This window comes from Amblyraja radiata, chromosome 41 (assembly GCF_010909765.2).
Source record: "Amblyraja radiata isolate CabotCenter1 chromosome 41, sAmbRad1.1.pri, whole genome shotgun sequence".
NCBI classification, from domain to species: Eukaryota; Metazoa; Chordata; class Chondrichthyes; order Rajiformes; family Rajidae; genus Amblyraja; species Amblyraja radiata.
The window spans coordinates 9719449-9739953 of NC_045996.1; the positions used below are offsets into that span (position 1 = coordinate 9719449).

The window sequence follows — 20505 nt, forward strand, 5'->3', positions numbered from 1 at the left end:
TATTACCACTCTCTGAGTAAAGAAGTTCCCCCTCATGTTACCCCTAAACCTCTGTCCCTTAATTCTCAAATCAAGTCCTCTTGTTTGAATCTTCCCTACTCTGTCTATCCCTCTCATAATTTTAAAGACCTCCATCAAGTCCCCCCCTTAACCTTCTGCGCTCCAAAGAATAAAGACCTAACTTGTTCAACCTTTCTCTGTAACTTAGGTGCTGAAACCCATGCAACATTCTAGTAAAGCTCCTCTGTACTCTCTCTAAGATTGGGATGAAGCCGTCTTGTTTTCCCTCAGTCGAGCCAAGGACATATCATGGGAGCCCAGGACCAACATGGTTCAGATCAGCATCTGTGTAATTTTGTATTGAAACTGAAAGAGGCTTTTGCACTCACCTTTGGTGAAGCCAATACTAATGGGTGAGGCAGCATCTCTGGAGAAAAGGCATGGGTGACGTTTCGGATCGAGACCCAATGGGTCTCGATCCGAAACGTCGCCCATGCCTTTTCTCCAGAGATGCTGCCTCACCCGCTGAGTTACTCCAGCATCTTATGTCCACCTTCGATTTAAACCACCATCTGCAGTTCTTTCTCACACACTAATGAGAGATGGATCACCTCGCAGGAATCGAACAAATCTCCTTCAGATGCACAATACAGTAAACCCTCACATTATGGACCACGGGGAGGGGGGAGAATGGTGGTCGTTATTGCCAATAGTCCGCTGTAACAGAGTCGAGGGGAGTAAGGTTTAACCCAAGGCCGGGAGACGACGAACCCGGCATTGGAAGAGTTAAACCCCTGTCCCACGGTACGAGTTCATTCAAGAGTTCTCCCCGAGTTTGCCCAGATTCGAACGCGGAGATTTATGGTAATGGCCGCTCGTCGGTACTCGGGGTTGTCGTGGACATTTTTCAACATGTTTTAAAAATCTTCACGAGTCTTCCCGAGCTTGCCTGCCATTAGCGAGCCTTCCCGAGTACCTTCCATTAGCGTTACGAGCCGCTAAGAGACGTCCCCGAGCTCCGACGTACCCGCTACGTTCATTCTACGTGCCTACCACGAGTTTGATTTTTTTTTTTTTTAACTCGGGAGAGCTCTTAGAATGAACTCGTACAGTGGGACAGGGCCATGAAACAAGAGGGAATTCACCGGCCCAGAGGTGCCGCAGAGTCCCCGGCCCCAGACGCTGTGCGCTGTTGACAGGAACGGGACTCACACCATCTTCACGCTGCCTAGACTGGAAACTCCCGCCACGTAGCAACAACTCACTGGGTAACCGGTGGGGTGGGGGGGGGGGGGGGTGGGGGGGGGGTGGAAGAGTGCAAAGGGATCCTCTGTCTGCTATAACCAAAATCTGCTATATCGAGGTCCAATATCTGGAGGGTTTACTGTACATAACTGGTGATATGTAGCTCGGTACACAGAAGGTCAAAGAATGATGTGATTCTATTTACCAAACAGCCTGAATGTACCAACACTTCTGACCTTTAGTTCAGCCCCATTTGTGTTTGATTTGGTCAAAATACTGTGGCCGTCTGACAACTGTGTCCTCTGCTTGCAGACGATGAATGATTTTGACTATTTAAAGTTGCTGGGGAAGGGCACCTTCGGCAAAGTTATTCTGGTCAAAGAAAAGGCCACAGGACGTTATTATGCCATGAAGATTCTACGGAAAGAAGTCATTATCGCTAAAGTAAGTATTCACTTCCTCTAGAGATGCATTTAGTGAAGAGAGCTTTTGAAGGGACTAGTGATTCCATCACTATCTCTCTGCTGTTTCCATGACACTGAGAACTTGTTCATAGCCTGGGGCATTGCTTAAACCTAATGTCTTCTTACCTCCTGCCCTTTCCTGTCTTTGCCAGTTCAGTTTAGTTTATTGTTGCGTGTTCCAAGTAACAGTGAAAATCGTTTGTGTGCTACCAGTCAGCAGAAAGACAACACATGATTACAATCGAGCTGTCCGCAGTCCATAGATACATGATAAGGGAATAGCGTTTAGTGCAAGGTAAAGCCAGCAAAGTCCGATCAAGGCTAGTCTGGGTGTCACCAAAGAGGTAGATGGCAGTTCAGCACTGCTGTCTAGTTGTGGTAGGATGGTTCAGTTGCCTGATAACAGCTGTGAAGAAACTGTCCCTGAATCTGGAGGTGTGTGTTTTCACACTTCTATCTTTTGCCTGATGGGAGAGGGGGGGGGGCTCCCCACCCATTCCCAAACCCTTAGTTCCACTTGGGCCTTTCTGTATAGATGGTCTCGTCATGTGTCCAAGTTTTGGTCTCCAAATTTGAGGAAGGACTGTCTTGCTATCGAGGGAGAACAGCGTAGGTTCACCAGGTTAATTCCCGGGATGGCGGGACTGTCATATGTTGATAGAATGGAGCGACTGGGCTTGTATACACTGGCATTTAGAAGGATGAGAGGGAATCTTATTGAAACATTTAAGATTATTAAGGGATTGGACACACTAGAGACAGAAAACAGGGGCTAGAGTTTAAGAAGGCCATTTATATCATTATCCTTTTTATTGTCATCATGCAAAGCAACAATTGTACAGTGCAAAATGAGAAGACGTTTCCCAGGGAATACCGGAGCATCGCACATAAAAACTTAAACATTTCCCGCATAAATAAAAACAATCCAGTTCCTGATAAAAACAGTACGAATAATTTTTAAAAGTGCAGCTAAAAAAGCAACATTAAAATACAAGGGAAAAAAAAAAAAAACCGGAGATGAGGGAAAACCTTTTCACCCAGAAAGTTGTGAATTTGTGGAATTCTCTGCCTCGGAAGGCAGTGGAGGCCAATTCTCTGCATGCTTTCAAGAGTTAGATAGAGCTCTTAAAGATAGCGGAGTTGGGGGGGATATGGGGAGAAGGCAGGAACGGGGTACTGATTGGGGATGATCAGCCATGATCACGGTGAATGGCGATGCTGGCTCGAAGGGCCGAATGGCCTACTCCTGCACCTATCGTCTATTGTGTCATTGCTTTCAATTGCCTCTCCACATGCCCACTAGTCACCATGCCCTTCCTTGGGTTGCCCTGCTTTCCCATCGACAGGTTTAATGTTATCACATATACAGCAGTACAGTGGAAGGCTTTGTCTGTTTGCATGCTATCCAACCAAATCAGCCAACACTATACATAAATACAATCGGGTCAATCTCATGAAACAGTAGGTAGAGCAAAGAGGAAGTCACAGAGTGCGGAATCTAGTTTTTCAGCATTCATTGGAATGGCTATAGACCCCTAAATGCACAATTTAGTTCTTGATGGCTAAGCTGCCTTCCCTTCTCGGATCTGATGAAAAGCTTTTTTACGTTTGTATTTGACAACTAAAGCACGAGGTGAATGAATCTAGTTTGTAGAGACACTGAAGGGCCTGTCCCACTTACGCAGTTATTTTCTGCGACTGCCAGCACCCGTCATAGTCGCGGCGGGTGGCCGAAAATGTTCAACATGTTGAAAATTCAGCGGCGACCAGAAAATGGTACGACTGTTTGGGCGACGACTCACGACCATACAGGCTTCACCCCGCGACATGTCGCCTGTATGGTCGTGAGTATTCGCCCCATAGAGTTGTACCTTTTTCTGGGTGCCGCTGGATTTTCAGCACATACATGGTGAACATTTTCGGCTACCTGCTGCGACTGACGGGTGCCGCGTAAGTGGGACAGGCCTTCAACAGTGGTCCAGTTGGCACGCTAGATCACAGGAGTTGAGAGGCACTGAGAGAACCAACCAGTTATTCCTCTCTCCAATTCCCACCACACCTCCTCCAGATCCCTCAGATCGGCCGACCTGGGATTATTGAACATCCCGCGGTCTAGGCATAAGCTCAGGGGCGACCACGCCTTTGCGGTTGCAGCTCCTAGACTGTAGAACAGCATCCCTCTTCCCATCAGAACTGCCCCCTCCATTGACTCTTAAGTCGAGACTTAAACTCATCTTTGCTCTCAAGCCTTTCTTGACGTCCTCTGAGGGAGGGCTATATGTATGTATTTATGTATGTACTTAATCTATGTTGTATAACGTTAGTACCTCCACCAATGTAAAGCACTTTGGTCAACGAGAGTTGTTTTTTAAATGTGCTATAGAAATAAAACTGACTTGACTTGACTTGATCCCAAAAAGATCTGCTTCCTTGCCTGTTGAACCCATGTCCCAGGGAAGTCTGTCTAATTGAGAAAATGAAAGCTGTAACTATTAATACTTTCTGTTGCACTCATAGGATGAAGTCGCCCACACTGTTACAGAGAGCAGAGTTCTACAGAACACGAGACATCCGTTTTTAACAGTAAGTGCAGTAACATCTACTAGTTTCTCATCGATACCACCCTGTACTTTGCAGTTTCTGTTTACATAAAAATATGTTTGCTACAGGACAGCAGTATTTATAGTGAAAGCAGCTCTTTGTGATGGGATATTTAAATTTCCCTTGTACTCGCAGATTAAGTCCAATATTTATTCTGTCTGTGTTCAAAAAGCTCTTCACCACCCCCAGAGACTTGATAAGATGAGTGATTTCCTGGAGCTTTGCTCTCCTTCCCCCAATCTTGGACATTTGATCGAAGGGAGAAGCATGCGGAAGTGGAGTGTAACGTGTGTGTGTGTGTGTGTTCATTAGTTTAGTTCTGGGATACAGCGTGGAAACAGGCCCTTCGGCCCACCGGGTCCACGCCAACCAGTGGTCCCGCCACACATTAACACCATCCTACACCCACCAGGGACAATTTTCTTTACACACATTTACCATGCCAATTAACCTACAAACCTGTACGTCTTTGGAGCTTGGTGGAAAACTGAAAAATTCAGAGAAAACCCACGTAGGTCACGGGGAGAACGTACAAACTCCGTACAGACAGCACCCGTAGTCGGGATCGAAGCCGGGTCTCCGGCGCTGCATTCGCTGTAAGGCAGCAACTCTACCGCTGTGCCACCGTGCCCGCCCCGAGTTATAGGAGCCGAGTTAGGCTGTATGTCCCTTCAAGTCTACTCCACAGTTCAATCATGGCTGACCTATCTTTCTCTCTCAACCCCATTCTCCTGCCTTCTCCCCATAACCCCTGGCACCCATACTAGTCACAGATGGTACAAATCTAGCAATCTCCACTTTTAAACTAAATAAATAAATAGGTAGATAAGAATTGAGATATCCATTGGCTTGGGCTCCAGCCTTTTGTGGCAATGAATTCCACAGATTCACCACCCTCTAACTAAAGAAATCCTTCCATCCTTCTGAACCTTGTAGTCGGCAGAGCAGTACTCTGCATATCGCCAACTTGGACAATTTTATATTTTTTATCAAGCCAATTTACCAAGCCAATTAACCAACAAACCTGTACGTCTTTGGAGTGTGGTAGGAAACCGAAGACCTCGGCGAAAACCCACGGGGAGAACGTACAAACTCCTGTTGTCGGGATCTAACCCGGGTCTCTGGCGCTGCATTCGCTGTAAGGCAGCAACTCTGCCGCTGTGCCACCGTGACTGCCCATCTCCTTACAAACGTTGTCATTTTTATTTTGAGGCTGTGCCCTCTGGTCCTAGACTCCACTACTAAATGGAAACATCCCTCCACATCCACTCTATCCAGTGTGTTTATGTGTGTGTGCGCTTTGGTTTAGGAGTCCATGGCACGTCCCCCAGCTTGGTTTTATTTCTTGTGTCAATGCTTGGATTTTTATTCCTGATGTATACGGTGCAGCTGGTAGAGCTGCTGCCTCACAGCTCCAGCAAGGTGGGTTCAGTCTTGACCCCCCTGGTGCTGTCTGTGTGGTGTTGGCACGTTCTCTCTGAATGCCTTGCAGTCTATGCTCGTGTGCGGGCGTGTGTGGGGAGTGCGGGCGTGTGTGTGGAGTGCGGGCGTGTGTGGGGAGTGCGGGCGTGTGTGGGGAGCGCGGGCGTGTGTGTGGGAGTGGAGTGCGTGATTGTGGGGGGGTGTGTGTGTGTATCGGGCTAGTGTAATTGGATACCTGATGGTTGACACTCGTTTCCATGAATCTAGACTCTGTAAGCCCATTTGTTGAAGTTTCTGTGCTGTACCTCTAAACTAAACGATCCGTATCGGAGACACAGCACAGAAACAGGCCATCGATTCCGCGCCAACCAACCATCCCGGTACACTAACCCTATCCAACACACTAGGGACAATCTCCAATTATACCAAGCCAGTTAGCCTACAAACCTGTACGTCTTTGGAGTGTGGGGGGAAACCGGAGCACCCGGAGAAAACCCCCGCAGGTCACGGGGAGAACGTACAAGCTTCGTAGTCAGGATTGAACCCGGGTCTCTGGCGCTGTGAGGCAGCAACTCTACCGCTGTGCCGGCAGTCCCCAGATGTATTTTCATAATCTTCTGCAATGATTTCTCTTCCTCCGCAGACGCTGAAATATGCCTTTCAGACCAACGACCGGTTATGTTTTGTCATGGAGTATGCAAATGGTGGCGAGGTAGGTGCTTTGCCTTTATATCCCACCTACAGTGGGGCTGGTGTTGGGGACAGGGTTCTTGGCTGAAGCTGCCATCAGGTTAACTTGTCCCAGTCTGGGCAATCTGGAGACAGTGAGGCTTTAGCACGTGCCGATCCCAATCCTTCCCCATCTCTGCTTGCTGCTGCTGCTGCTGGGGACATGAAGATCATTTAGCAAACAAAATGTGATGGTGTTGGCACATGGTGACGAGTCATGCACTTTATGCTGTCACATTTAATGCCCATTGAATCAGAGCCAGAACAGTTTGCTTCATACGTTCAACAAGGAACTGCAGATGCTGGAGAATCGAAGGTAGACAAAAATGCTGGAGAAACACAGCGGGTGCGGCAGCATCTATGGAGCGGAGGAAATAGGCAACGTTTCGGGCCGAAACCCTCGGGTTTCGGCCCGAAACGTTGCCTATTTCCTCCGCTCCATAGATGCTGCCGCACCCTCTGAGTTTCTCCAGCATTTTTGTCTACCTTCAGTTTGCTTCATGTTACAGCTTCCTTCTTTTGATGAATCATGATATAACTGGTCTTTGTTCCTCTTATCGTTCTATACATGACATTGAGGATATCTGAATTACCTATGGTTTGGTTTTTATTCTTTTTCATTGCCACTTGACATTCCTCTAACGCAGCAGTTCTAAGTCGGGTATCTTGCGAGGGGTAGACACAAGATGCTGGATTAACTCAGCGGGTGAAGCAGCATCTCTGGAGAGAGAAGGGTTGGGCGACGTTTCGGGTCGAGACCCTCCTTCAGGCTGACCTTGAGAGGGGTGTTGGCTACAGAGAGGTTCTTAGTTCTACGTTTAATTTTAGAGATACAGCGCGGAAACAGGCCCACCGAGCCCGCACCAATCGGTGATCCCCGCACACTAACACTGTCCTACACACACACTGGGGACAATTTACATTTGGACCGAGCCTGTACGTCTTTGAAGCGTGGGAGGAAGCCGACGATCTCTGCGAAAACCCACGCAGGGCACGGGGAAAACGTACAAACTCCATACAGGCAGCGCCCGTAGTCAGGCTCGAACCTGGGTCTCTGGCGCTGTAAGGCAGTAGCTCTGCCACTGTGCCGCCTTAACAGGCTCGTCAGAATGATTGAGGCAATTTGAGGACAGGGTGTGTACTTGGGCAGAGGCCCATTGTGAGGATTAGAGGCGATCCAAGTGTTTACATTGAGTCGGTCAAGCGGGGCTATCTCTGCTGGTTGAGGAGTCAGAATCGGGGTGAATTAGTGTAAGATTGGAGCCAGGTTGTGCTGAGCTGAAGGGTCTTGACCCGAAACGCCACCCATTCTTTCCCTCCAGAGATGCTGACTGTCCCGCTGAGTTACTCCAGCATTTTGTGTATATCTTCTCTGCTGAGTTGAAGGCAGGGCCCACCACATAAAGTATGGTGGAAATGTTGAGGCCTTTTCTCCCTTTCATGCAAATGATGTTGAGGCCTTTCCCATCCCAGCCCACACCCCTTTAAAACAAATCTGAGGCTTGTCATTTGAATAAAGCTAAATTCAGATTAATGGTATATTATGTTCAACCTGAAGCATTAATGTTGCATCTCTCTTTCCACAGATACTACCTGACTTATTGAAGTTTTCCAGCATTTTGTTTTTACCTGAGAATAATAGATTTTTGTTGGGGCATTATAGATTGCAGAATCAAGTGTGTTTAAATGAATGAATTAATAAGTAAGTTTATTGGCCAAGTATTCACATACAAGGAATTTGCCTTGGTGCTCCGCCCACAAGTAACAACATGACATACAGTGACAGTTGGGAATGACACATAAAACATTAAACATTAATAATAAAACATTATCGATTAAACATGTTGATTAAATAAAATTCCAGGGCAAAAGGAGGCTACAGATTTTTTGGTTATTGAGTAGAGCTACTACTCATGGAAATGCAGGTCCATTGTGAAATAGGATGGGTTTTCATGGAGGAAGGCTCTCCTTCAGTTCCTCTTCTTGCTCCCTCAGCTCTTCTTCCACCTCTCACGAGAGCGGGTTTTCACCGAGGATCGCGCTCGGTTCTACGGGGCCGAGATCGTGTCTGCCCTGGATTACCTCCACGACAAGAACGTGGTCTACCGAGATCTGAAGGTTGGTGTCCGCCCATTATGTATCAATCCTTTGTGTTCACAAGCGCTCCTGGCAGCGGGTAGGGGTGAAGTGCAGTTGTACAGGGTCTTGGTGAGACCACACCTGGAGTATTGCGTACAGTTTTGGTCTCCTAATCTGAGGAAAGACATTCTTGCCATAGAGGGAGTACAGAGAAGGTTCACCAGACTGATTCCTGGGATGGCAGGACTTTCATATGCAGAAAGACTGGGTAGACTCGGCTTGTACTCGCTAGAATTTAGAAGATTGAGGGGGGATCTTATAGGAACTTACAAAATTCTTAAGGGGTTGGACAGGCTAGATGCAGGAAGATTATTCCCGATGTTGGGGAAGTCCAGAACTAGGGGTCTCAGTTTAAGGATAAGAGGGAAGTCTTTTAGGACCGAGATGAAAAAATCATTTTTTACACAGAGAGTGGTGAATCTGTGGAATTCTCTGCTACAGAAGGTAGTTGAGGCCAGTTCATTGGCTATATTTAAGAGGGAGTTAGATGTGGCCCTTGTGGCTAAAGGGATCAGGGGGTATGGAGAGAAGGCAGGGATGGGATACTGAGTTGGATGATCAGCCATGATCACATTGAATGGCGGTGCTGGCTTGAAGGGCCGAATGGCCTACTCCTGCACCTATTGTCTCTAAAGTCAAGTCAAGTCCAAGTAAAGATCTCCAATTAGGTAGATGGAAGGTCAGGACCACTCTCTAGTTGTTGGTAGGGTGGTTCAGTTGCCTGATAACAGATAGGAGAGTCACCCATTCCTTCTCTCCAGAGATGCTGCCTGTCCCGCTGAGTTACTCCAGCATTTTGTGTTTATCTATCATCTACCTCATTGGAGAACCCCTGGACTATCTTTAAATGGCCTTTACTAGACTTTATCCTGCTCAAAACATCATTTTGGGATGTCAGGACTTTCATATAAAGAAAGACTGGATAGGCTCGGCTTGTGCTCGCTAGTATTTAGAAGATTGAGGGGGAATCTTATAGAAACGTACAAAATTCTTAAGGGGTTGGACAGGCTAGATGCAGGAAGATTGTTCCCGATGTTGGGGAAGTCCAGAACAAGGGGTCACATTTTAAGGATAAGAGGGAATTCTTTTAGGACCGAGATGAGAAAAACATTTTTCACACAGAGTGGTGAATCTGTGGAATTCTCTGCCACAGAAGGTAGTTGAGGCCAGTTCATTGGCTATATTTAAGAGGGAGTTAGATGTGGCCCTTGTGGCTAAAGGGATCAGGGGGTATGGAGAGAAGGCAGGTACAGGATACTGAGTTGGATGATCAGCCATGATCATATCGAATGGTGGTGCAGGCTCGAAGGGCCGAATGGCCTACTCCTGCACCTATTGTCTATGTTTCTATTATGGTGCCTATTTTACCTCGCAAAATGTCCCAGAGACTTGTGTAACCATGCTGGTAGATTATTGATTAGGTCATGACTAGTCAGGTTGTTCAGGGTGGGAAATTCCATAGAGGGTCTAGACACACAAAATGGCCGCCGCTGACTGAGCTGTCCCACTGTATCTAAAGCTATTGTGCTCTGTTTACCTTCAGCTGGAAAACCTCATGTTGGATAAAGATGGCCATATCAAGATCACGGACTTTGGTCTCTGTAAGGAGGGGATCACGGATGGAGCCACCATGAAGACCTTCTGTGGAACCCCAGAGTACCTGGCTCCTGAGGTGAGTTCTTCCAACCACTTTCCCTCCACGGAGACAAAAAATGCTGGAGAAACTCAGCAGGTGAGGCAGCATCTATGGAGAGAAGGAATAGGCGAGACCCGAAACGTCGCCTATTCCTTCTCTCCATAGATGTTGCCTCACCCTCTGAGTTTCTCCAGCATTTTTTGTCTCCGTGGAGGGAAATTGTCTACCTTCGATTTTCCAGCATCTGCAGTTCATTCTTAAACACTGCCCCTCTACGTATATAACTTCTTAAAATTAGACAACTTTAGTCATAGAGCGATACAACGTGGAAACTTGTCCTTCGGCCCAACATGTTCCAGCTGCAATAGTCCCACTCGCTCACATTTGGGCCATGTCCCTCCAAACCTGTCCTATCCATGTACCTGTCCAACTGTTTCTTAAACGTTGGGATAGTCCCAGCCTCAACTACCACCTCTGACAGCTTGTTCCATACACCCACCATCCTTTGTGTGGAAAAAGTTACCCCTCAGATTCCAATTAAATCTTTTCAACTTCTCCTTAAACCTATGTCCTCTGGTGCTCGGGCAGGTGAGACTAGTGTAGCAGGGACATGTTGGCCGGTGTGGGCATGTTGGGCTAAAGTGGTATGACTAAAGTGGTTCAACTTTGGCCACAGTTAGAGCTCAATAAGTCAGTCCTTCCTGTGTTTTTGAACTTGTACCACCTGAAGCAATCTGTTTTAATTGTTTCTGAGCCTCTGCGGACAGCTAGTCCTGTGCAAACTCTGCCTGTTCCACCATAATCCTTGTGCGTCCACTTCCCCTTCCAGAACTGTTAGTCGTAGAGTCCTACAACATGGAAACGGGCCCTTTGGTCCAACTTGCCTATGCTGATCTATACTAGTTCCACCTGCCCACATTGCCCCACAGCCCGGGGGGGGGGGGGGGGGGGGGCGCAGTGGTAGAGTTGCTGCCTTACAGCTCCAGAGATCCAGGTTCGATCCTGACCACGGGCGCTGTCTGTGTGGAGTTTGCACGTTGTCCCTGTGAATGCGTGGGTTTTCTCCCGGCGCTCACGATTCCTCCCACGTTCCAGGTTAATTGGCTTCTGTGGATTGTCCCTTCTGCGTAGGATAGGCATACGAGTGGCTTCTGGTTGGCGCAGACTGGGTGGGCCGAGGGGCCCGTTTCCACGCTGTATCTCTAAACTAAACTAAAGTCGGGAGGGTTCAATGCAGATCATAGACAATTGCCCCTATACTGTTCACCAGCTTGGGGGTTTAAAGCTTAAAGATGTCCTGAGCCACCTCTGCACATTTCTGACAATACCTCTCATCTCACCGCAGGTGCTGGAGGATAATGACTATGGGCGGGCTGTGGACTGGTGGGGCCTTGGAGTGGTGATGTACGAGATGATGTGTGGCCGGCTGCCCTTCTACAACCAGGACCACGAGAAGCTCTTCGAGCTCATCCTCATGGAAGAGATTCGGTTTCCACGCACCCTGACCCCAGAGGCCAAATCGCTCCTCTCGGGACTCCTAAAGAAAGACCCCAAACTAAGGTAAGAGCATAGTAAGGCTGCATCCTTCAGATCGCATTACCCAACCCACCCAACTCGGTCAAACCAGCCCCGTCTGGTCCAAGTGTTGTTTCCATTCACCCAGAGAGTTGTGGATTTGTGCAATTCACTGCCACAGAGGGCAGTGGAGGCCAAATCACTGGATGGATTTAAGAGAGAGTTAGATAGAGCTCTAGGAGCTAGTGGAATCAAGGGATATGGGCAGGCAGAGGACGATCAGCCATGATCATAGAAACATAGAAAATAGGTGCAGGAGGAGGCCATTTGGCCCTTCGAGCCAGCACCGCCATTCATTGTGATTATGGCTGATTGTCCCCAATCAATAACCCGTGCCTGCCTTCTCCCCATATCCCTTGACTCCATTAGCCCCTAGAGCTCTATCTAACTCTCTCTTAAATCCATCCAGTGACTTGGCCTCCACTGCCCTCTGTGGAGGCCAATCATAATGAATGGCGGTGCTGGCTCGAAGGGCCGAATGGCCTCCTCCTGCGCCTGTTTCCTATGTTTCTATTCTTTCTGACCGAGAAGGTCAGGTGGGGAAGGATGAGGCTCGCTGGTCACTGCCAACGCCAGCCAGAAATGCCAGCAAACAAGGTTGTGCCGTGGGAACCCACCCCATGGAAGACATGACCCGGGACACCCAGTTAAGACTATGCTGAAGACGTTGATGGAAGATGCATGTGTAGAGACAAAAGAGGAGGTTGCCAGCTGCATGGTGGACAGAGATGTGTGGTGCATCTGTCACCCTGCCCAACTAATTTAATAATCAAATTTAAAAAATAGCCCGCCCCCATCTTCAATAACCAGGTTAGTGCATCATGGTGGCGCAGCGGTAGAGTTGCTGCCTTACAGCGCCAGAGACCTGGGTTCGATCCTGACTGCGGGTGCTGTCTGTACGGAGTTTGTACGCTCTCCCCCGTGACCACATGTGGGTTTTCGTCGAGATCTTCCATTTCCGCCCACGCTCAAAGACATACAGGTTTGTAGGTTACTTGGCTTGGTGCAAGTGTAAAATTGTCCACGTGTGTAGGTTAGTGCTCGTGGGCGAGGATCACTGGTTGGCGTGGGCTGAAGGGCCTGTTTCCGTACTGTATCTCTAAACTAGCAGTGGAGTTAGTAAAAGGGGATGTACTTTCTGCACTGTAATAACTGTTGCCATGCTATTTATTTTCACCTTTTTGAGTGGGGGGGGGGGGGGGGGAAAGAAGATACATTCCCAATATTGAGATTATTCTGATTTTAGTTGAGACTTCAGTAGAAGTTGCGATCACTGTCGTACGTAGCATTGTAAGGCACCATGACCGTTGATATTTTCAACCATGATGCTGACTAGAGATACAGAACGGAAATAGGCCCTTCGGCCCACGGAGTCCGTGCTGGCCAGTGATCCCCGCACATTAACGCTACCCTACGCATATAAGGGACAATTTATACTTGTACCAGGTATACAAACCCAAGCCAATGATCCTACATAGATACATAGAAAATAGGTGCAGTAGGCCATTCGGCCCTTCGAGCCTGCACCGCCATTTAATATGATCATGGCTGATCATCCAACTCAGTATCCCATACCTGCCTTCTCTCCATGCCCCCTGATCCCTTTAGCCACAAGGGCCACATCTAACTCCCTCTTAAATATAGCCAATGAACTGGCCTCAACTACCCTCTGTGGCAGAGAGTTCCAGAGATTCACCACTCTCTGTGTGAAAAAGTTTCTTCTCATCTCGGTCCTAAAGGATTTCCCCCTTATCCTTAAGCTGTGACCCCTTGTCCTGGACTTCCCCAACATCGGGAACATCGGGAGACAAACCTGTATGTCTTTGGAGTGTGGGAGGAAACTGAAGATCTCTGTGAAAACCCACGCGGTCACTGGGAGAACGCAAAGACTGCGTACAGACAGCATCTGTAGTCGGGATCGAACCCCCGTCTGGCGCTGCGAGCGTTGTAAGGCAACAACTCTCATGCTGTGCTGCCCGATTCCCTTGCTGTGGTCCCTGGTCTAGGCTGTTGGCCTTTTCCTGCAACAGGATTGCTGTTGGATAACCTTTCTGTGCTTTCTGAATTTGTTCCCTGCAACATTGACAACTGTGCCTCCATCTTGCTATCCGTGTGTGATTCTGTTAGGCTGCAAGCTTCTTTGAGTCGAGCCAAGATGTTTTGCAATATTAGACTTTCATAAGTTACACCACCAGGCCTGGAGAGGGTGGATGTGGAGAGGATGTTTACCACTAGTGGGGGGAAAGTCTGCAACCAGAGGCTCAGTGCCTCAGAATTAAAGTCCGTTCTTTGAGGAAGGAGATGAGCAGGGATTGCTGTAGTCAGAGGGTGATGAACCTGTCCAATTCATTGCCACAGAAGGCTGGGGAGGCCAAGCCAATGGATATTTTTGAGGCAGAGAGATAGATTCTTAAGTAGACAAAATTGCTGGAGAAACTCAGCGGGTACGGCAGCATCTATGGAGCGAAGGAAATAGGCAACGTTTCGGGCCGAAACACTTCTTCAGCCCGAAACGTTGCCTATTTCCTTCGCTCCATAGATGCTGCCGTACCCGCTGAGTTTCTCCAGCAATTTTGTCTACCTTCGATTTTCCAGCATCTGCAGTTCCTTCTTGAACATAGATAGATTCTTGTTTAGTACGGGGGTTATGGGGAGAAGGCAGGAGAATGACGTTGAGAGGAAAACATACATCAGCCATGATTGAATGGGGGAAGTAGACTTAATGGGCCGAATGGCCTAATTCTGCTCCTATCACTAATGAACTTATGGAATACATTTGTATATTCCCATATTTATATGGGAATATTCACATATTTATATGGGAATATTCGCATATGAATATATAAATATAATGCTCTGAAATATAACAAAGGTCTTAAGCCGAAACGTCATCCATTCCTTCTCTCCAGAGATGCTGCCTGTCCCGCTGAGTTACTCCAGCATTAATAATCTTATATGTTTCAATAAGCATCTGCAGTTCCTTCCTACACAGGATAGGTTAGTGTTGGCTTGTTATCTGTCAGCCTGTCAGTTTTCAAGACAGCTAGATAGGGCTCTTAAAAATAGCGGAGTCAGGGGATATGGGGAGAAGGCAGGAACGGGGTACTGATTGGGGATGATCAGCCATGATCACATTGAATGGCGGTGCTGGCTCGAAGGGCCGAATGGCCTACTCCTGCACCTATTGTCTGTTGTCTAATATCACATGCAGTGAGATGCAATGACACTGTGCTGTGCGTGCTATCCAAGCCGGCAATGCCACAGGTGGGTGCGCTGTTCAGATGAGACTGGCCTGGTGTAGGTTCAAGTGACTGATGTCCTGTTCATCTCTCCCCTTGCCTCTAGGTTGGGGGGTGGTCCAGAGGATGCGAAAGAAGTAATGCACCACAAGTTTTTTGTTTCTGTCAGCTGGCAGGATGTCGTGGAGAAGCTGGTGAGAGCCCCAGAGCATTTGGCACTCATTCACTGTTGAAGGGTGGAGGGAGGAGGAGGGTGGTGTTTGGACAGTGATCTTTCTCAGCAGTCTGTCAGACTTGGAGATGAAGAAACTGCAGGCGCTGGTAATCTGGAGTGAAAGTGTTGGAGGAATTCATTGTGTCTGGGGAGGGAATGGACTGAGAATGATTTTGGTCCAGACCCTGCTTACTGCAGACTTCAGACTCCGCTCGAAAGAGCTGTCCCGACCCGAAACAACATCAGTCCATTCTCTCCATGGATTCTAGACACAAAATACTGGAGGAACCCAGCGGGTGAGGCAGCATCTACGGAGAGAAGGAATTGGCGACCCGATTCCTCCTCTCCATAGATGCTGCCTCACCCGCTGAGTTCCTCCAGCATTTAGTGTCTATCTTCTATTTTACCAGCCTCTGCAGTTCTGTCTTCAACACTCTCCACTTGACCCGCTGAGTTCCTCCAGCACTTTGTCTCAGACTTGACTGTGCAGTTCACGCCAGCATCTTTCAATACTTTGGAGTCATTTGAAAATCAAACTCTTTTAATTTGCGTTCTGTAAAATCTCGCAAAGAACATCAGGGTTGATTGTCCGAGTTGAAAGGTTTATTTCTTTCTTTTCTAAGGTCTATTTCTTAATTATTTTCTCTAACTAATGGGGTTTTTTGGGTTTTTTTTTTATTGATCACTCTTAGATTAGATTAGATATAATTTATTGCCACACAGCCAGGCTGGTGGAAATTTGGGTTGTCTGCAGCGATACAATAATAAAGAACACACAACCACAATAAAACTGTAACACAAACATCTACCACAGCATTCATCACTGTGGTGGAAGGCACAAAATTTGGCCAGTCCTCCTCCATTTCCCCCCCGTGGTCAGGACCAGAGTCCAGAGTCAGTCCAGGATCGGCTCTTCCTCACCGGAGACCGTGGCTTTAAGTTGTTGTAGGCCGCAGGCCGGCGGTCAAGATTTAAGTCCCCGCCGCAGCCAGAAGCACCGTAGACTGCAGGGCCGGCGGTCGAAGTTCCCCTCCAGGGGTGATGGTAAGTCCATGCCGGACCCGCGGTAGAAGTCGGCCGCCCGCGGCCGGCAGTGATGGTTTCTTCTTCCCCCGGGTCCCCCACGAGGGATCCCGGGCTGTAGACGCCGCACCAGCTGGAGCTCTGCAGACCGCGGCTTCAGGCTGCGACTTCAGGCTGCCGGCTGCCCCGGGCCAGCGAAACGGAGCGCTCCCCTCCAGCGAGCCCCAGCGAGGGCTCACCCGCTCCACGCCGAGAGTCCACGCTGCGCCTGCCGCTGAAGCGCGGGGCGCGTCTCCGGGAAAGGCCGCATCGATCCTTGATGTTAGGCCACGGGGGAGGCGACCTGGAAAAACTCGCCTCTCCATGGAGGAGGCGACAGAAGCGGTTCCCCCCACACCACCCCCCACACAAAACACACAAAGAAACATTAAATACAGACTTTAAAACATACTAAAAAATAAAAAAAAGTTGAAAAACTGACGAGCTGCATGACATGGCTGCTGCCAGAGCGGCGCCCCCTGCTGCCAGAGCAGCGCCCCCTGCTGCCAGAGCAGCGCCCCCTCCGAAATACACTAACACAACTTTCTCAACTTTCTCTACTTTCTTTATTTCTATTTTTCCTTAAAGCTTAAAAAATGAAGGGGTACAATAAATGTAATAAGATATATCTGGCTTGTAATACTGTAATTTACTGAACTTCTAATAAATAAAAATATTAAAAAAAAAAAAAAAGAAAGGGTGATTGATGCCTGAGGGAGGGGAGATGAATATCTGACCGTGGGGTTTGGTGATGGTTGGTGTGCGTGCGTGCGTGAGTGCTGGATGGGTGTGTGGGGAGAGAGAGAGAGACCCAGGGTGTGAGATGGCAGTGGGAGGCATTGTACGGGGGTAGGTGGCTCCCACTAGTGCTCTGGCTGCTCGGCTCTGATCACGGGTGGCTCTACACCCAGTGGCCGTTTGGTGTGAAGATTCCACTGTCACCCGGCTAACACCTCCTGTTCTCCGTTCAGCTTGTGCCACCTTTCAAGCCCCAGGTGTCCTCCGAGACTGACACGCGATATTTCGACGACGAGTTCACAGCAGAGACGATAACAGTCACCCCCCCAGACAAATGTGAGTAACTCGATGCCTGCACGTCAGTACTGTTTGATTTGTGTGTTGTTAATGTTAGTCATAGCCGCACAGTACAGAAACTCCCTTGCTGCCTTATCTAGCGACACTAATCACATTTATCTGCATCAGGACTAACTTCTTTACCTTGCACATTCAAGTCTGCCTCTTAAATGTAGTCCTTTAGCTTAGACTCTGAGTTTCTCATTCAACAGTAAAACATCCTTCCATCACTACCATGTATCACCAAGTCAAATTTGGATTCAGTTAACCAATTGCTTAGGATTCCACCTGGACCAGCCCATCGTGCACAATCTTGTCAAATGCTTTTGGAAAGTCCTTTCAAACAATCCTTACTCGAATAACATTGATAGCCTATCTGTTGTCTCAAAACTCGAATCACATTCATTTCTGTCCTGTCGGAGTGAGGCCCAACGCAAATTGGAGGAATCGCACCTCGTATTTTGGCTTTGGCAGCTTGCACAACAGTGGTATGAATATTGATTCCTCTAACTTCAAGTAACCCTTGCTTTCCTTCTCCCTAGTTCTCCAACTAATTGCATTGTCCTCCAGATTAATTTTACTGATTGGATGTCTCCTTGTCACCTTCCCCACAGCTCACAATGAACCATTCCACGTTTCCGTGATCAACGTCTGCCTTGATCTGTCTTTTTCACACCTTACCCTTCCATATCTCTCCCTCTCCATTGACTCTCAGTCAGGAGAAGGGTCTCCCTTCGTCACCGAAATGTCGCCCATTCCTTCTCTCCAGAGATGCTGCCTGCCCTGCTGAGTTACTCAGCATTTTGTGTTTATCTTTGATGTAAACCAGCATCTGCAGTTCCTTCCTACACATTGTATGTTCACTCCCCATATTCAAAAACGGTCCTGGCATTTGGAACCCAGCGAGCATGTCTCAGAACCATGAGTATGGGGCTGTTGAGGGCAGCAGATAGACAATAGGTGCAGGAGTAGGCCATTCGGCCCCTCGAGCCAGCACCGCCATTCAATGTGATCATGGCTGATCATCCCCAATCAGTACCCCATTCCTGCCTTCTCCCCATATCCCCTGACTCCGCTATCTTTAAGAGCCCTATCTAGCTCTCTCTTGAAAGCATCCAGAGAACCTGCCTCCACCGTCCTCTGAGGCAGAGAATTCCACAGACTCGCCACTCTCTGTGAGAAAAAGTGTTTCCTCGTCTCTGTTCTAAATGGCTTACCCCTTATTCTTAAACTGTGGCCCCTGGTTCTGGACTCCCCCAACATCGGGAGCATGTTTCCTGCCTCTACTGCCTTCCTGCCTTTTTTCCTTCCATTTTTCCCCTACTTCTGCAGTCTCTCCAGAATATTTTCCGCACTTACTTGCATTCAATCAACACCAAAGGGCGAAAGGCTCTCTTTAAATGAATGTCACCTCAAGATGTTCTTAGTTCAATTTCAGGTCATGACAATAAACTCTCTTGAATCTTGAATCTTGAGGTTTGTTTGAAACTTGAGGTTTGTTTGAAAGATTTGAGAACATTTCAAAGAATCGTGTCCAGATAGAGAGAGCGTGTTTTTCAGAGTCTAGAGATTTTGCAAATGTCCACACTATAATGACGATGGAGTAAAAGTCTCCGGGGTCGTCTCAGATTTGTTTTGAGGCACTGGAAAAAATACTCTGAAATAAAAGCTTCTATATAGTGGGTAAATTGTTCTAATTTCACTGAGTGCATTTTAATCTATAATGGCGGGGGAAAATCAGCATTGAAAAAAATACTTTACTGCTATGATTTAACAAACAATGATATACTGATCCAACATTGATATTTATAACTTGAATCTTTGCATTCTGATTTTCCACTAACATGCAAATTGTTTGTGTAATAAACAAGATTTTAGATGCAGTTTAGAATTGGAAGGAAGTTTGCTTTAAGTTCATTGTGCTGCCTTGATGTTGCGGTTAAGGGTCTGTCCCACGTACGCGATTTGTTGTTTATCCGGCGACATGTTTGGTGGTGAGCATTCGCCCAAAGAGTCGTACCTTTTTCTGGTCGCCGCTGGATTTTCAACGTGTTGGAAATTTTCTGCAACCTATGACAGGCGCCGAAAAAAATTGCGTAGGTGGGACAGGCCCTTTCAAGTGTTTATCTTGTCGGCGCAGTGGGTAGTGCCGCTGCCTCTCAGCACCAGAGACACGGGTTCAATCCTGACTGCTGTCTGTGTGGAGCTTTCACCTTCTCGCTGTGACCACGTGGGTTTACTCCAGGTGCTCTGGCCTCCTCCCACATCCCAAAGACATGTGGGTTAATTGGCCTCTGTAAATCGCCCCTAGTGTGCAGGGAGTGGATGAGCAAATAAAATAACATAGAACCAGTGAACGGGTGATCATTGGTCGGCGTGGGCTGAAGGGCCCGTTTTCATGCTAAACTATCTCCAGAACCAGGGGCCACATTTAGAATAAAGGGGAGGCCATTTAAGACGAGGGTGAGAAAAAACTTTTTCACCCAGAGAGTTGTGAATTTGGAATTCCCTGCCACAGAGGGCGGTGGAGGCCAAATCACTGGATGGATTTAAGAGAGAGTTAGAGCTCTAGGGGCTAATGGAAACAAGGTATATGGGGAGAAAGAAGGCACGGGTTATTGATTGGGAACGATCAGCCACAATTACAATGAGTGGCGGTGCAGGCTCGAAGGGCCGAATGGCCTCCTCCTGCACCTATTTTCTATATTTCTATGTTTCTAAACTGACACTTAACAGCTTAGGGACAGGCCCTTCAGCATACTGTATCTGTGCTTAACATGACTGGAGCACCTGGCAAAAACCCACGCGGTCACAGGGAGAACGTGCAAACTCCGTACAGACAGTTTGCCCAAGCTCGGGATCAAACCGGGTTCTCTGGCGCAGTGAGGCAGCGATTCGAACCCAGTGAGCCCAGCGTTCGACTACTAACGGCTGAAGGTGGACAAAAGTGCTGGAGAAACTCAGAGTATAGAAGTTGGGATGTAATGTTAAAATTGTACAAAGCATTGGTGAGACCAATTCTGGAGTATGGTGTACAATTATAGGAAGGATGTCAACAAAATAGAGAGAGTACAGAGGAGATTTACTAGAATGTTGCCTGTGTTT

General features: G+C 47.9%; 1 protein-coding gene across 2 annotated transcripts in view; it reads left to right on the forward strand.

The window, feature by feature from the left end:
• Positions 1-20505, forward strand: part of LOC116967830 (RAC-beta serine/threonine-protein kinase) — an 87456-nt gene that overhangs the window by 63028 nt on the left and 3923 nt on the right. For both annotated transcript variants that reach the window (XM_033014445.1, XM_033014446.1), the window contains 8 exons: positions 1558-1689; positions 4227-4292; positions 6376-6444; positions 8457-8579; positions 10144-10272; positions 11582-11796; positions 15157-15244; positions 17298-17400. In XM_033014445.1, the coding sequence (XP_032870336.1) occupies positions 1558-1689; positions 4227-4292; positions 6376-6444; positions 8457-8579; positions 10144-10272; positions 11582-11796; positions 15157-15244; positions 17298-17400 (925 nt within the window). The remainder of the gene's footprint in view (positions 1-1557; positions 1690-4226; positions 4293-6375; positions 6445-8456; positions 8580-10143; positions 10273-11581; positions 11797-15156; positions 15245-17297; positions 17401-20505) is intronic.